The sequence below is a fragment of the Papaver somniferum genome, unplaced genomic scaffold, assembly GCF_003573695.1.
Source record: "Papaver somniferum cultivar HN1 unplaced genomic scaffold, ASM357369v1 unplaced-scaffold_132, whole genome shotgun sequence".
Classification (NCBI taxonomy): domain Eukaryota; kingdom Viridiplantae; phylum Streptophyta; class Magnoliopsida; order Ranunculales; family Papaveraceae; genus Papaver; species Papaver somniferum.
In genome coordinates, this window is record NW_020622381.1 from 7,363,526 (window position 1) to 7,380,739 (window position 17,214).

At 35.3% G+C, this 17,214-nt stretch overlaps 1 protein-coding gene and 1 long non-coding RNA gene across 7 annotated transcripts; one reads left to right on the forward strand and one right to left on the reverse strand.

Annotated features, from left to right (window-relative positions):
- Positions 1 to 518: 518 nt before the first annotated feature.
- LOC113332950 lies at positions 519 to 2,944 on the reverse strand. Of its 3 annotated transcripts, XR_003351729.1 has the most exons (6): positions 2,599 to 2,944; positions 2,314 to 2,417; positions 1,588 to 1,774; positions 1,370 to 1,467; positions 1,046 to 1,113; positions 519 to 792 (listed from the first exon to the last, which is right to left on the reverse strand). It is a non-coding gene; the product is annotated as an uncharacterized LOC113332950 (long non-coding RNA). The 3 variants fall into 3 exon arrangements; XR_003351727.1 differs by having other exon boundaries at positions 1,588 to 2,417; XR_003351728.1 differs by having other exon boundaries at positions 1,023 to 1,113; positions 1,588 to 2,417.
- A 10,239-nt stretch (positions 2,945 to 13,183) lies between these two features.
- Positions 13,184 to 16,968, forward strand: LOC113333134 (DUF21 domain-containing protein At4g14240-like). 4 transcript variants are annotated; one of them, XM_026579637.1, is made up of 13 exons: positions 13,185 to 13,542; positions 13,799 to 13,875; positions 14,083 to 14,166; positions 14,309 to 14,422; positions 14,587 to 14,670; positions 14,807 to 14,878; positions 15,083 to 15,150; positions 15,261 to 15,348; positions 15,464 to 15,537; positions 15,640 to 15,976; positions 16,226 to 16,272; positions 16,359 to 16,446; positions 16,543 to 16,968. In XM_026579637.1, exons 1-13 carry the CDS (start codon positions 13,308 to 13,310, stop codon positions 16,663 to 16,665), a joined length of 1,491 nt encoding a protein of 496 aa, XP_026435422.1. In that variant the 5' UTR covers positions 13,185 to 13,307; the 3' UTR covers positions 16,666 to 16,968. The 4 variants fall into 4 exon arrangements, with proteins under 4 accessions (XP_026435424.1, XP_026435425.1, XP_026435422.1 ...); XM_026579638.1 differs by lacking the exon at positions 15,464 to 15,537 and having other exon boundaries at positions 15,686 to 15,976; XM_026579639.1 differs by lacking the exons at positions 16,226 to 16,272; positions 16,359 to 16,446; positions 16,543 to 16,968 and having other exon boundaries at positions 13,184 to 13,542; positions 15,686 to 15,866.
- The last annotated feature ends 246 nt before the right edge of the window (positions 16,969 to 17,214 follow it).

Genomic DNA, 17,214 nt, shown 5'->3' on the forward strand with positions numbered 1-17,214 from the left:
TTTGGAAGAGAAGCTGCCGAGAGAAGTAAATCTCATAAAGAGACAAAGAAAAATAGTAAAACACATTCCATTAAACATGCTGCTATGGGTAAGAAGGATCCTGCTAAGAAGATCTCCTCCTCAAATCACTACAAAAATACTGAGTTTTAGCCACACCGAAGAGTCGTGGCAATTGATCAAAAATCCGTGGCAAAAGATAACTTGCCACGGATAACTCTCCGTAACAAATAGTCCGGTGGCTAATACTATTTGCCACGATACTAGCCACGGTTTAAAGTCGTGGCAGATTCCATATAATCATTTGCTACCGCTCCTAGCCGTCACTATTTAGCACACATGTGTGCCATGATTTACAGTTCTTGCCACATCTTATGGCCGTGGCAAAAGATCACTTGTCAACTCTTTTTATTTGATATATATGCTCAGTTCGTTGTAGTTTTCATGGCTCGATTTTAGCTGAGTATCAACATTTCATACTGAAATCATTCACCAAAAATACAGGCAAGAAAAAATATGAAAAGTTTTCATTCATTCATTAAAGAAAGTTAAATACATCAAGATGATTCCAACACAATTAAGCTTCTGAATCAGATAATATAACAGTAAGTTCGCGATATTGAAACAAAATAAAAAACATGACTGACATGAACTGGTTTCTCTGGAACTCTAACAGATTCTGATAAGACATCTTCGCATTTGGCTTTAAACTTTAATGGAGGATTGAATCAGGTATCCCAAAATCTTCATGTAGTACATGCGTGAAAAGTGGATGACAACTTCATTAGCATTTACCTGCGAAGATAAATATCAGCAAAAAATCAGACAACCTAAAAAAACAGCAGATAATCCTACATAGTTCAGTGCTAGTGGCAATGGGTAAGAAGTTCATACACTATCTTACCTAGTAAATATTGTGAACAAAACTAAAAAAAAAATGCATTACAGACGTCTGCACTCGAGAATCATCATGATTATATAACTATTACATGTTGCACAATCTCAGAAACATAATTTATTCTTACGCTTTATAATGAGACAAGCAAACCTTGATCTTTTTACTAACGAGCTAGTTCCCTTTTAGCATCACTTGACTTGATTTGGTGTTTTCTGAGTCTGACATAACAAGAAGAAAAAATCAATAACTGTAGAAGGATATAAAACAAAATATGGAACATATCATAGATAAACTAAGAATAGTTGTTACTTCAAAACTTTGAAAAAGAAATGACAGAACTAACCATGACAAAACCACAAGAAGAGTATGGAACTACTAAACAAAAATTCAAGTAAGACAAATGGAGGGTCAAAAACACATCATAGATAATAGGAATTTAAATGGTGACAGGGAAAAAAACAACATAAGTCGAACCTCATGAGCTACAAAATAGTTTGATTGACAATGAAGTTGTGTGTGGGAAAATCATCAGCATAGAAAAGCAAACCCATGCAGATAATGGTACCTTAAAGCTGTCAGAGAAAAAACGGTACACAAGTTTCAATAAAGACGATTATTATGCATGAACAAGTTACTTTCCCCACCCTTATTTAGAGCTCTACCTTTGCAGAATGCAAAAAATTTCTACTTACCAATAAGGAAGATGTATTTGAACTAGAAATCTCTATGGTAACTTTTCACATTGTTTTCTGGAGCCCAAAGCTTTTCGCCCTGTCTGTTGCCAGACCTGTTGGAGACTTTCTTCAGACCTGTTTGGATAGTACTTTCTGCTTCATAAGCTATTAAAGTACCGCTTTGTCTTTATCAACTTTGCCTAGCCTAACAAATACACCAACAAAGATTTCAATAACTAAATTCTAAATATAAGACCTTCATAACTTGAAAATGAATATGGGGATTTCAGTTAATATATGATGATTTGTGGGTTATCACCTCACCAGGAAGATCCCAAATGAAGAACAAAGGAAAACTACTCAAAACAACTCTAAAGACAAAAGAAGAGATGGGCATCACCACTACAATTGAATATATCAAAGCAACATCACCGAATTTAAAATTTTGGGTTTGAAGAAATTCTAAATGTACGACTTACCAGGACATCCAACAAACAAGTAAACAAAATTCTTACCAGTTTGGGAAAGTACTCGATTCCTTATATCAAAAAATCTGCTTAAATCGATTTTAATGTAGTTATCCAGTACTGTCAGATTAAGCCACAAATCCTAACATATACAACTGCTATTCTACCTATACAGATCCAAAATAAAATTACACCACAGACAATAACTCATTCAAATTGCATTAATAATACAGCAACCCATGAATACATACAGTAACATAAACACAAAAACCCATACCAGTAATCCTTCTAGAAAACTCGTCCCAGAAGTTCATCTTCCTCTGATGAGAAGAACCCCTGCCGCCGACACTTTCTCTTATTCTCCTTTTCTTCTTCTGCCCTCTAAAATCGACTCAATCAATATCGAAATTCCATATACGTGGATCAGAAAGATGAATTAATCCCGGTCAGATTTTAAAAATCAACTCTAAAATTGTAATAAACAAGCAATTAAATTTTAAGACATAAAAATAGAACCATCCAGATTTTTCGAGAGAATGAAACAGAAATGGAGATCCTTTACCTGTATGGGAGTGTTTATAAAATGATCTTTTCATTGTCAAGATTGAGGAAATTCCAGACATATGGTTAAGTTTTGATTTGATTTTAATGGATATCTAGGGGTAACACGATTTAGGGTTTAAAAGTGAACAATTGATAGCAAAGTGGGAATGATTTTCTTGCGCGGTTTGAAAAATGGAGTAGAAGATGATTTAATTTATTGAAGTCTAGGTTTGAGGCCGTCTCTTCCAGGGAAATGGAAATAAACCATTTTAGGTTTTTTTATGGTGGTTTGAGCCTCTCAGGTAAATGGTAGTGCGAGTAGAATAGAAGGAGGAGGAGAAAGTGGGCGGGTTCACTTTTATTCTTAGAACGTGGACCAAATTTTCGGCAATTCCTTCTTAATGAGTAATGGATAATATAACCGCGAATGGCACCCACCTGTTCCCACGAACCACTACGTGTGACTAAAGTGTTATGATATTTTCATAGCGGACAAATATTGGTTTACTGACATCCCGAAGCAAATACTCTACAGGCCGTGGCAAATGACTGCCCTACTGCCACGCCCTATGCTAAGCCGTGGCAACATGCCATTAATAGCAACGACTAGTATGAATCCGTGGCAAGATGTCTGTGGCTAAAAGTCAACATTTTTGTAGTGAATATGGAATTGTGGCATTAAAGAAAAAAAAACTTGAAAAATGTGCAAACAGAGCCCAATGGGATGGAGGGTAGGATAAGACACCAAAGGACAATCAACCCGATCAACCGCTTTAAAGCAAGTGACGATAGAAAAAACAGTCAAGATCAATGTCTTTGTGTTCATGAAAATGAGTGTTAAACTTGTGTGAATAAGATTCAAAGTTTTCATAAGTCATAATCTAGGCTGCACTTATGTGATCACATGATTGTGACTCAAGATCAATGTCTTTGTGTTCATGAAAATGAGTGTTAAGCTTTTAAGTTCAAACCGGCTAGTTTTGGCTAAACATATTGAACATAGTCTTTATACACGGTTCAATTACGGTTTACCGAACCAGAGTGTATATTTTTTTTATGTGAATAAGATACAAAGTTTTCATTTAACGGTTAATATTGTTTGCTTGGTTTCAAAGCTATTTTAGCTTAAACCTAAAGAAATATATGCTTTGAATGTCTATATAAGGGGAACTCTTGGGAACTGAGATATTTGAGTCCTGATACTTTTTGGTGTGTCCTAGTTGTATCTAGAGTCGTCATCTCCAGAAATCCTTTTAGGGTTTAACAACTATCATTAGACTTCATTGGGATTTGTGAAGCCAGGTCCAATTATCTTTTATCTTGATAACTTTAATATCCTGATCTTGTTCGATCGTTGATTTATCACTTGAACAAGATAGATAGAAATCACAAAGTTCTCAAAATCATCTCATCTTTGTGATTCCGCAAGTTTTATACTTGTGAGGTGAATAATAATCTAGGCTGCACTTTGGGTTGCATAAATCCGGAATTTGAGGATAGCTAGACTTTTGTCAAATTTCTATCGATTTCCATCACCTTTATCCTATAGTTGATTTGATCATCCGTTTCGATCGTAAATCAGGAAATCAATTATATAGGCTTAATCCGTGGGAGGCAGATTTGGTTTAAAGTCTTCAATTGAGTTGAAGCAACTCTTAGTTGGTGTGACGTCATCTAAGGGAATCAATTGCGCGAAGTCCTGCTGGAATTCAAGAGGCGTAAGGAGTGCGAATGTAAAGAAAATACAACAACACTTGTGAGTTCGGCCAAGCAATGCTCTAACAATCTCCCCCTTTGTCAATTTTAGTGACAAAACTATCAAACATATGGATTAAAAAATAAAGCTTTAAAACTCCAGAATCCATCATGCTTGATTTCTTTGGTTCTTCAACTGCTTGAATTCTTCGTTACTTCAAGTTTCAATGATTCTGAATGTGTTCAACTCAGCATCGTTGTTGCTTAATATCCGTAGCGATAACAAATGTGAAATAAATACTCATAATCGTCGTTATACACATACATAGTATTATTAGCTTCCCCAAACTTCAATTATATCACATCTTCGAAGTAATACAACGGTGATATGTTTCTACCCCTCAATATATACTTACATCTTTTGCATATTAGGTGAAACCTATAGATATGTATTCACTCCCCCCTTACATAATGATCCATAAAACATATATATAATTCTCCCCATTTTTGTCAATAAAAATTGGAAAATGTACGAAAACCATGGGATCATAATGAATTCAATCAAAAGATATTTCAAGACTTAAATTAAAGGATTATATATCAACTTTAATTTAGATGATATCACAAAGTAAAAATACTTAGCGCTCATCTAGGAGATTTAAGATACAAGCATCCCCTGTAAATTCCACATCCACTCTCCCCACAAAGATATAACAATTAAGCACAAGTTCATTTAAGAGCTCTCCCCCATTTGATGTCATTCCCAAGAGAAAAAGATGGGTGACCTTACTTTAATGAAAAATAAGGATTTTGTCCGACATTAACAAATCACATGGACTTGTATCCTGAACATCGACATAAATTAATCTCAATACCAGTTACGAAAACGAGATAATTTTAATCGGTATGACTCAACATAAGAAAATTTTGTGGAGTGGATAGTGCAATAACAACACAAAAGCGTGATTACAAGTAGGTCAATACTACGAAAAAATCTCAGAAAGTTTGTTCTATTTTTTGTCCAGAAAACATAATAGATTTAAATTTTGAGCATATATGAAATATCAATTCAATTCACATAAAGTAAATGCCACATATATCTCATAAGACTTTGCAATACATTAAACGAATAATGATTAAATACTGCAACTTCATCTTCCAAAAACTATAGAATTTAAATAAATAAATCTAAAAACGTGCAAGATGAAAATCGCTGGAAATAGATTGTGTACTCATAATATATGATATACCAAACACTAGTTATCCTTTTCGAACACAAGAATAAATTCTCACAAGAAGTTTCCTATAAAAGTGAACCAAAAGAGTTTACTCTGAGATTCCCAGATTATTCTCATAATTTCTGTATTCTTTCTGTATTCATCTAGTTCCTCATCAATAAGGTCCAATCTGGATTCAACAAGTTCTATCTTTTACCCAATCTTCTTTATAGAGGATCGTAGTTCACAGCTTAATGCTCAGAATTATTTTGTATCATTTACATGACTCACATAGGTTGAATATACCCAGAAAAATGACTGGATGGCACCAATCATTCGTGAATCGAGCAGCTCCTTGCTAGAAGGGAAGATCAACCTGTTAAAACTAAGATTTTTTTTTCTTCACAGAGCATTATATTTCCCGAACCCTGATGGATCTCTATCACGGTGTCTCAGAGACGAAGAGGTGCGAGAAGAACTCAACCACATCCATGAAGAGATATGCAGACAAACATTGGTAGTAATCCTTTACATATGACTCCGAAGGCTTGGGCACCATTATCCCACTTTGGAGACCCTGTCAAGATTGCTGCAAGGATCATGCTCCAATTGCAGATGCCTCCTCATCAAATAGAAGCTCTGACGATCCATCAAGCATGGGACTGGATAAAGCCTTACATTGAATAACTTCGTGGCAATGATCTACCACAAGAGCAATCAAATTGACTCGAAAACCTAATAGGTTTTCTTCCATGATAGAATCTTGTATTGCAAACAGAGATGTTTCGTCGAACATGAAATCTTGACAATTTTGAAGGAAATGCATGAATGAGAACATTAGGGAAAGAGGAAGTTATTTCTTCAGGTTCACGAGGAATATTATTGGCCAACTGTGGAGGACGATGCAACTTTTTATTTCCAGAAGTGCCATCAATGCCGAGTTCATGGTAGTCTTATTCATACTCCTTATCTTCCATTACATTTCGTAAGTAATACATGGCTCTTCTACAGCTAGGGACTTGACATCAATTTCATTTCTTTATGAGATTTACTTCTCTCGTCAAGCTCTCAAGAGTATAGGATTCACATATAAGAAATGCAATGAAATTGCTATGTGGAAGATACTAGTGAAATCTCTAGAAAAATCTCTCCCACTGGGAATGACATGGAAGAAATAATCACAGTTTATCTTAGTGTCTCTTTTGTTAATAAATTTAACAAGAGAGTTTATGATTAATATGATGTTCTCTTTTGGAAGAGAAGCTGCCGAGAGAAGTAAATCTCAGAAAGAGACAAAGAAAACAAGTAAAACCCATTCCATTAAACATGATGCTATGAGTAAGAAGGATCTTGCTAAGAAGATATCCTCCTCAAATCTGGAATTGTGGCATTAAAGAAAAAACACTAGAAAATGTGCAAAAAGAGCCCAATTGGAAGAAGGGTTGGATAAGACACCAAAAAACAATCAACCTGATCAACCGGTTTAAACAAGTGACGATAGAAAACACAACCTAGTCGGTACCAAAAAGAAAAAAGGTATTGCTTTGAGCAATCTGGAGGAGGAGCACAAAAATGGTAGGAGCTATCAACAAACAAAAGAAAAAATGACTACCATTTCAAATATTATGTTCCAATTTCGGGGTTTTCTTATTTGCTTTCTTATAAAAAAATGGTTATAAATGGTTATTCCTGCACCATCTCACGATTTCAGTGCCATTTTTTTATTTTATAATACCTAAACGGCGATAAATTTAAAGCTAGTTATTTTGATGATATATTCCTCTTATAAAGTTTTATATTAGATGCAATTTGCGAGATATGCGAACTTTACTATCTACTGATTTTAATTTCAATGTTAAGATTTTCAAAGTGGTGGATGACAAATTCAACTTTTTTTTTTTGAAGGAAACAAACTTTTATTGATATTAATCCTCAATAGAAATGAGGTGTTGTATAATAAAATTAGGAGGTTCATCATGAACCCACCATCTGTTTATAAAGTTTGAAATTACAAATTGAATTAAGTCATGTGCAATAGAATTTGCGTCTCTAGGAACAACAATAAAACTAATCTCGCTAAAATCCTTGACGCGATCTTGAATCGAGAGAACAATGAAATGAATACTCCATGGAATTTTGTTCATGTTCCCTGTTGTAGTTTTAGGAATGTCCGCAGCATCCCCTTCAACAATGATTTTGCTTACTTGTAATCTTCAAGCCAGATGGATGCCAAAACCTATTCCTTTTCCCCTGCTACTGTTGAATATAAAGAGTCAAAGCAAATAGCACCACTTCCCAAGTGATTACCAGATGAATCCCTTGCTACAGCTGATGCAGCACCTTTTCCGTTGTTGTATACAACATCTACGTTGATTTTGATGTAGAAAGGAGGAGGAAATTTCCAGATTGCAGTATTAATTTGATTAATAGGGACTACAGAACAGAAGTTCAAAGCATTATGAAGATCAAATACCTTGAAATTCTACAAAGCTTTGTGAATACAATGTGGCACCGATGGTAGGAATTATTAAATATCAGATCGTTCCTTATCTTCCAAATATTCCACAAAATACACGAACCTAGGTTCAACATTATTCATTGATTCGCATGTTGTAACCATTGTTAAATAATTTGCATATAATGTATTCCTTTAAGGTATATTGATGAACAGAGGAATTTCTTGAAACACTGCTTTTTAGAACTCACAAGAAAATATGATGGATTGTTTTTTCATCTGAGTTGCATAAAGGGCAGTCATTCTGAATATGTGTGTTGAGTCTTGATAAATTTTTATAAACAACCAATCCATTATGAAGCACCTTCCATAGAAATATATAATTTTAGGTTGGGTATTCATTTTTTCCAAAACAGTCTCCACGGAAAAGCTGATATCGAAGAGGTTGTAGCTACATTGTCCTCCTGAAGCTTGTAACAAGACTTTGTAATAAAATTGCCTGAAAGGGTTTTTAGCCAAACTAATTTATCCATCACTTGATCATTCCGTGGAATATAAATATTGATAATTGCTTCCACTTGATCATGGGGAAATAATTGTAATTGAAGATCAAATATTACATTGTTTTTGTCCTTGAATGAAAAGATCTGATACCATTTCAACTCGAAATTTATTTGGCCTGAATCCCGGTAAATATGGAATCCAATGATCTTTCCAGATGTGAATAGAGCATCCTAAACCAATGAACCAACAACATTTGTTTGTAAACAGGTTTATGACAGACAACATGTCGTTCCAAGTCTTTGAATCACCAGGTTTTGGATGTCATTCCCAAAAAGAAACTGACTGCAGATATTTAGCCTTGTATAACTGCACCCATGAAGCATCAGCACTAGTTAAGAAACGCCAAACCAGTTTTGAAACCAATAAAACATTCACTTGTTCCATATTTTTTAAGCCCAAACCTCCGTATTCTTTAGCTTTTTCTAATTTTTCCCAGTTGATAAATTGACATTTACTTGTGCTCGTCTCATGTCCCCACCAGAAAGATCGTTGAATATGTGAGATTTGATTTGTCACACCCTTCGGAAGTTTACTAGTGCCCATAGAATAGTTAGGAATAACAGACAAAACATTTTTTGACGAAACTGTTCTACCCGCAATATTAACAAAGAAGGACCTGTAACCAGATAATATAGTATTGAATTTTGAGACTAGTGGATCAAATGTATCAATACTACAATCAGATTTCACCAAGTAATTCTCATTGACTTTCATTTCTCTTACCCCAAATTTCTGAATAGTTCGTCATTTATTGTAAGGAGAACAACCATTACTGAAATGAATCGAAGATTTTGAGTAGTTTATGATCTGACATGAGAAGGAAGAATACATGTCCAAGATGCAATTTAACTTGTACACATTTGTTTCTGAATTTTTCCCCAAAAAGAACAAGTCATCATCGAACAAGAGATGCTTGATTGATGCCAGGTTGTTGAGCTTATATCCACTGTAAAGACTTGTGTTTCAAATTTGGGATAATCCTTGTAAACAGATAATAAATAATGATGGAGATAATGGGCAGCCTTGACGTAATCCTCTTCCACTTGCAAAATTCTCATACGGTGCACCATTCAGAAGGATAGAGCAAGTCGAAGTAGAGATACAGTTCATTATTAGTTTATGAGCATGATCATGTATACCCATTTGATGAAACATAAAACTCAAGAAAGACCAGGAAACTATGTCATAAGCCTTCGACATATCTAATTTAAGAGAAAAGATACCTTGTTTTGACTTAGACTTGTGCATCGAGTGAAATAAATATTTTGCAATAACAATATTGTCTGTTATTTGTCTATTCTTCACAAAAGCATTTTGAGACCAAGAGATAAACCTAGTTAAGTAAGGACTTAGGCGAACTGCAATGATGTCTGCTACAAACTTGTACAAAATATGACACAAAGAAATTGGTCTAAACTCCATGGAAGTAGCTGGATTCTTAACCTTCGGAATTAAGCTTATGCGAGTATGATTCAACTTACTTGGTAATTCTCCCAGCCTGAAAATTTTTTGTATAAATTTTGTTGTATCTTCTCCCACTATGGACCAACACTTCTTGTAAAAAACCAACGGAAATCCATCCGGTCCCGGTGAACCAAAAGAATTCATATTTTTCACCACACTCCAGATTACTTCACTAGTAGGAACTGAAGAAAGAGAAGTATTGTCATCTGTTTTTAGATAAAAAGAAGAACTCTGTAAATTTCTTGGATCTTGGATATCCATATCCTCTTGAAATAATTTTTTGAAGAAATAAATTAATTCTTTTGCCACATCAGTTGGATTAGTAATCCACTAATTATTATTTCCCTGTAAGCACGAGATATTATTTTTCCTTCTTCTTTGCTGAACCGATAAATGAAATTGTTTTATATTTTGATCTCCAGTTTTCCACCAGGTTATCTTCATTCTTTGTTCCCAATATGTAGCCTCCATAATGATGTATTCATTCAATTGATCAACAGTAATATTTTCATGTTGAAGAGCGGCTACCGTAGGGTTGAGACCCTGAATACTAAGTAATTTCCTTTTCAACTTTCTGATCTTACTCTTTATACAACCAATCTTGTTTTTACTCCAACTTTTAAGGAAACTTCCAAGAGAAGCTAATTTTCCAATCAAGGCATTTGAAAGATTAATGTTTCAACTTTCCAGAACCACTTTGAGAAAATCCGGATGTGTGCAGCAGTAAGCTTAAAATTTATATGAAGGAGGATTACGAAGAGTATTTATGCATGTGTTTAAAATAATAGGGGAATGATCACTTGATATTCTCGGTAGATGTAAAACACCAGATATTTCAAAAATAAGGAACCAATATGGTGAAGCAATAACCCGATCCAATCTCTGCCTTATTAAGATTTGAAACTATCTTCTGTTGCTCCATGTATATGCAGGACCAGAAAAACCCGAATCCAGAAGATGATTGTCTCGAATGAAGTTATTAAAGTGAGTTATTGTATAATTCATCGATTGGTCACCCCCAAAATTTTCCCTGACAGAAGAAAGAGCATTGAAATCACCAATAAAACACTTAGGCCCTTCTACATGTTGGGAGTATATAGATATAGGTGGTCTGTAAACAAAGAACAAATTCCACATTGGATAGGGACCATTTTGTTTCACTTGCAAATGAATTAAATTCTTTGAAAAGAAAATAATCTCGGCTTCAATATCATCCTTCCAAAGTAACCATAAACCACCACTCCGACAATGACCGGAACAACACAAAACTTGGAGTAGCCAAACTTACGAAGAATTGAAAGAGATGCAGATTCCGATAACTTTGTTTCTGAGAGGAAAACATGTTAGGTTTTGAACTCTTCAGGAAATATTTTAAGGTTTGAATTGTTGGGTATTCCCTAACCCCCAACAATTCCATGCAAAAACTAACATGGACTGTGCGTCCTATTAGGGATAGCCACCATCTCCCGTTGATCATCAGTATCCTCATCGATTCTTCTACCCATGTTTGACTGTACGTCTCCAGAATTGATGCATGATCCATCCTGCATTCGTTTAGTACCTCTATTATCACAGAAGGTACTTGGTTCCGGAATAATGGCATTGCGAAAATCCCTAGCCATCGATTTCCATTTACGCCTATTGGTAGTCTTGCTTGATTGTCTGGGATTCCGTTAAATCCATCCACTGTTACTATCCCGTGATCCAGAGTTTGGCCTGGATAGAAGTTGATGAAGGTTCTCATCAATAGACTTACTTGAGACTCTGTATCAGAATATTTGAGTTTCTTAGTAACAAATTTGAATGACTCTGATACTTCCAGTGATTGAAAGTTGTTGTACTGTAGTTTTTCCGAAGTAGTTTGTGGGTTGAAGGATATTGATTTACCCTTTGCTAATTCAGAATTCAACTGTTGCAGTGATGGAGTATGAGAAGTTATGTCAGAAAGAAACTGTACATTTTGATCAATTATGAGTGAAGGAAACACACCCTTCTGATTAGTGTTATCTTCTCGATAAATATTTGAATTGTTAACCGTTAGGTTACTTTCATCAGAATAAAACTGTAAGATGGTAATTGCCTGTGCAAGTTATCTTCTTTACCGTTGAATGAGTCACCAGATGACGTGGAAGCAAAGTCTTAGCTGTTATCGATCTGACATGCTGACTCATCATCTATGTAATTGCAGTTGAATTTGATTTCATGTTTCCTAGAGAACCAAAAGCTTCATCATCCTGATAATTAGATTCCTTAAAGAAATCTGTATCGTTTTCATAAGACTTGATGTTAGCATCTATATAACGACTTTACTTTAGAACAATAAGATCATACACCTTCTGATGTAATTCTGGTGGCATTTTTTGATATATGCCATCCTTGTATTGATTCACCTTCGGATACGTTTCATCAGATGTCCTAAGAAGCCACATAATAGGCAAAATCGAAGGAGTCTTTCATACCTTATTTCTGACGTTATTTGTAGATTGTCGGACATTGGAAATACAATAGAATCTCGCAAGGATTGATTTATATCTACAGGGAGTCTGACTCTTGCGAATTTGCCCTAATTTCTAGATTCATTGAGAGTTATAGTTCTATGACTTCCTGCAAAAGAGACCAACCTTTACACATTTCTGTCTAGAAGTTGTGCCCAAAACTACACTATCAAAGAGGTTTTCATAAAATTCAACTTATTTGTAGTATGAATATAGAGCTGACATATTAACGAAACATTAACTTCAAATTCGTTATACTTTGGATTCTATAAACAAAATAGACTCCAAAATCATGCGGTACCATGAGAATAATCATATCAACGGATCCCCATTTTTAAAAATTAGAAAACAATTATTTTAGAATAATAATAATAAAAAAAATGCTAGATATCGTGAGGATTTCCTCGAAGGAAATCCCGAATAGAAGGACTATGACCCACGTTATTAATCCCGGGGAAAACCGGCGTCAACATTGAATTGTTGATCTTGATACCTGCAGGTCTGTATGATATAATCTCGCCTACCACCAAAAAATTACACAACAGTTATGTTCAGATGATCGACCGTATCACGTATGCAGCGAAACCCCTAAACCGTAGTCGACATATGCTACACGTTTCACCTAAGTGGGGAGCCATTATTAGCACCATTTTGGCGGGCCCTTATAAAAGTTAAAAGATTAATGATTAAAATAAAAAAGTTTACGGAGATATTTTCTTCTTCTGGTTCAAAACATGACGATTCCAAAGCCTAACTTTTATAGAACAATTCCGTAAATTATCCATTTTATCCCCCCTACTTTCTCTAGCACAGTTCAGAGAGGAAGAAGGAAGAAAAGATGATGATGATTAATGCATTGGAAATAGCTAGGGGGATAACGAGAGAATTTGGTTTAAGAGGAAATGAGGTTGAAATTGGAAGTTCTTGGTGGTTTATCTATCTTGGGATCTCATGTTTTCTTGTTCTTTTTGCTGGAATTATGTCTGGTTTAACTTTGGGGTTGATGTCTCTTGGACTTGTTGAGCTTGAAATTCTGCACAGAAGTGGTACTCCTACTGAGAAGCAACAAGCAGGTTACAACTTCTGTTTTTTTCTTCTCGATTTAAGTTATTGATTGAAATTTTTACTTTTGATTTCCTGGGGTTTCAAAAGATTGGATTATGTGTCATGGGGCTAGTTCAATATTTGCTTTAGTACTTGAAACTGAGCAATTTACATGGAGAATTCTAGTGTTGTTGAATTTGGTACTTAAACCTTGAGAACCACATTATCTGGCATTAATATTGTCCATGAGGTTAATTTGGTTAACTATTGTATATGTTGATGCAGCTGCTATTTTACCCATCGTTCAAAACCAACACCGGCTTCTTGTGACTTTGCTCTTATGTAATGCTTGTGCAATGGAAGTAAGTAACTGGAGTTCCTTTTTTTAATGAGTAACAAAACTTTATTGGTAATGCAAAAACTGTCAAATTAGAAGAAGAAGAAGAAGAGAATCATCAAAAATTTCAGTAATTTATGTGTATACTGCATTTGTTTGGCAATTCGCTGCATCTAGTATGAGAAACAACAATGCTCCTTGTCCTCACTTTCTGATTACTTGCTATGTGCAGGCTCTTCCTATATTTCTAGATAAGATGTTCAATCCAATTATTGCGATTGTGCTGTCTGTTACTTTTGTTTTATTTTTTGGAGAGGTAAGTTGTTTACTTTGCTCCTGTTTTTTTTAAGTCATTTTGCTTCAGCTTTAAAGTAAGCTTTTAGGATGGAAGCGATTTATTTTCCTCTTTTGTTGAGCAAAGAAGGCGGTAAGTTATCTACTGATTCCTTTTGTGGCAGGTCATTCCACAAGCAATATGCACAAGATATGGACTAGCCGTGGGGGCAAATCTTGTGTGGCTTGTACGTATTCTTATGATAATTTGCACTCCAATAGCTTACCCGATTGCAAAGGTAATTACCATTTATGTAATTCAGATCACATTAACTGTACCATTTACGATATTTCTAATGGTGTTTTAGTTTGTTTATCTTGCTTCTAATTTGGCCAATCTAATGTTTCAGCTCTCTTGTTGTTGTGGATTGGAGTATATTCTTACATTTCGATGCCCCTTCAGGTTTTAGATTGTGTACTTGGACATAATGATGCATTATTTCCGCGAGCACAGTTAAAAGCTCTTGTCTCTATGCACGGCCAAGAGGTAAACCTTCTTAAGTTTTGAAGCACATGTGACATGTAAAAGACTATATTGTAATGCAGCACTGCTATAAGAACAAGCTATAGTATGTAAAGCTTTCATCTAGTCATGATAACGTGTTTTCTCTTTTCTCTTTTAGGCAGGTAAAGGGGGTGAGCTAACCCACGACGAGACAACAATTATTGCTGGGGCATTGGATTTAACTGAAAAGGTACACGTTGTAATAATTCGTGGGATTATGAAAGCTCATATTACTGCAATGTATTCAGTAAATAAATTATCTGGTTCTTAGGTGCTACATATATATTCATGTAGCTAATCCGCGAGAAAACTTATTGATTAGTTGAATAATTTGATCTGAAATATATGCTACCGTTGGATTCTGAACACAGAAAATTCTCATATTTGTGAATAGACTGCGGAGGAGGCTATGACACCTATCGACTCAACATTTTCATTGGATTTGGATTCGAACCTGGATTGGTGAGTTTTGCCTAGATTTCACCTCTGTGCATATCACTTTCGATGGAAATTTGTTCTCAATTTATCTATACATTACTGATGCATAAAGTATCTGTTTTCTGTTTATGCAGGGAAACAATTGCGAAAATTCTTGCTCGGGGGCATAGTCGGGTTCCCGTGTATTCTGGAAATCCACGAAACATTATTGGACTTCTACTGGTAGGTGCATAAGTCTACAGGCTCGCGGCTGAATATATATGTATCTGGCAATATGAACAATAAGCTGATTGCAGACTGTTCAGAATTTGCTCTTGACTTGTTTTTGTATGATTAGGTTAAAAGTCTTCTCACAGTACGAGCTGAAACAGAGCTCCCAGTTAGTGCCATTGCTATTAGGAGAATTCCTAGGTTCGTTTAATATATTTGGGAAACATTCTTTCCTTCACAGTTAAGTTTACGTTTTTCTTGCTTTCTCAAACATATATATACTTGCACTTGATTTTTCCCCGGGGTTCCTTCAGACATGCCTCTCTATGATACACTTAATGAATTTCAGAAGGGAAGCAGTCATATGGCAGCTGTAGTGAAGAAGTCTAAAGGAACAACCAAGAAATCAGTTGCAGCATTAAAGTTAACAACTCCTCCACTCCCCAGACAGGATGAAGAATCAGAAGAGACTGCTATTGACATTGAGAAGATTTCAAGCTCGAGCAGCACTCAGTCACATGTCTCTTTTCAACAAAATGATGTCACAACCTATAGACAGCCTAATTCATCTGAGGATACTGAAGATATGGACGTCATTGGTATCATTACTTTGGAGGATATATTTGAAGAACTTCTTCAGGTAAATCCATAGTGTCATTTGACTTTTTTACTACCAACTCTACTGATGCATGCCGTTTGTTTTTTGTTTTCTTTAATTACCGTCTCCTCTCATATCGCGCTCCACTATGACGCGGAATTATGCATGTAGACTGAGAGTCATTCCCATCAGAAGCGCATGTACATTGTATGGTGCCATTAGTTTACTTTTATTGGTTTCCAGTGCCAATTGAACTAAATATGTACATTTTCTTCTATCAACAAATGGCAGGAGGAGATAGTAGATGAGACAGACGAATATATTGATGTGCACAAAAGGTACAGTAATAAGAAGAGATTCTTGAGTTGAGCTATTGAAATTTACCTGTGAATTTTAACACGTTTGATTTGATCTTATTTCTCAGAATACGAGTCGCTGCAGTAGTTGCTGCTGCTACATCAGTTGCACGAATTCCATCCATCCGGCGGATGATCGCTAGCAAAGGAGCAGCAGTAAGTTATCCCCAGTTGTGCTTCTTACTCCAATTTCACAAGAAAATTTTAAAATCAAGAATTGAGAATAGCATCTAATTTTTTCTTTATCTTCAGGGTGGTGGTGAAAGCAAGCCAGGGCAAAGTCCAAAGAAATCTGGCGAGGATGATTCAACTTCTGCAAAGCAAGGAAGCATTTCGGAACCTCTCCTTGCTAAGAAAAAACAAGAACGTCAATAGTACATAATATTTATCCTCCTACTCTCCTAGACTGTATGTTGCAGCGACAGGATCGCACTCACGCAGTATATCTTCACTTGTATTTTCTCTCCTTTTCTGTTTCTTTCATTTTGTTGCTCATCCCTTTGGTTCATAGAGGCAAAGTTTGGGAGTGACTATTTTTTGAGTGTAATAATTGTTGGAATGTCTATCAATTTTAAACTAGTTATAAATAACATAATCTTTTGAGAAAAGATTATTACAAATCGGACATTGTCAATCAATGAGTTATCATAATTATTTATAAATTCCGATTAAATTTTACAACATTCTTATTGATGAGCTTGTTTCTCTTCTTTTATCGAAGAGAGTGGCCAACAGCAACAAGCATTCCAAAATATAAAGATATAGTAGAATCGCAATGCATGAGTAAGTTCCATATACATCTGCAAAATTTCAAAATTTTTTTGCAATGCATGACTAAGCTAAGACACGGAAAACTGGGAAAGGCTGGAAATGTACCCACTAGGGTTGGTGAGAATCGTGAGATTAGACCGCAGTACAGCAGTA

Coding starts and splice junctions, on each gene's coding strand:
- LOC113333134 (XM_026579637.1), top strand. CDS start 13,308: ATGATGATGATTAATGCATTGGAAATAGCTAGGGGGATAACGAGAGAA. Junction 13,543..13,798: donor TACTGAGAAGCAACAAGCAG/GTTACAACTTCT, acceptor ATGTTGATGCAG/CTGCTATTTTACCCATCGTT. Junction 14,671..14,806: donor TCTCTATGCACGGCCAAGAG/GTAAACCTTCTT, acceptor TTTCTCTTTTAG/GCAGGTAAAGGGGGTGAGCT.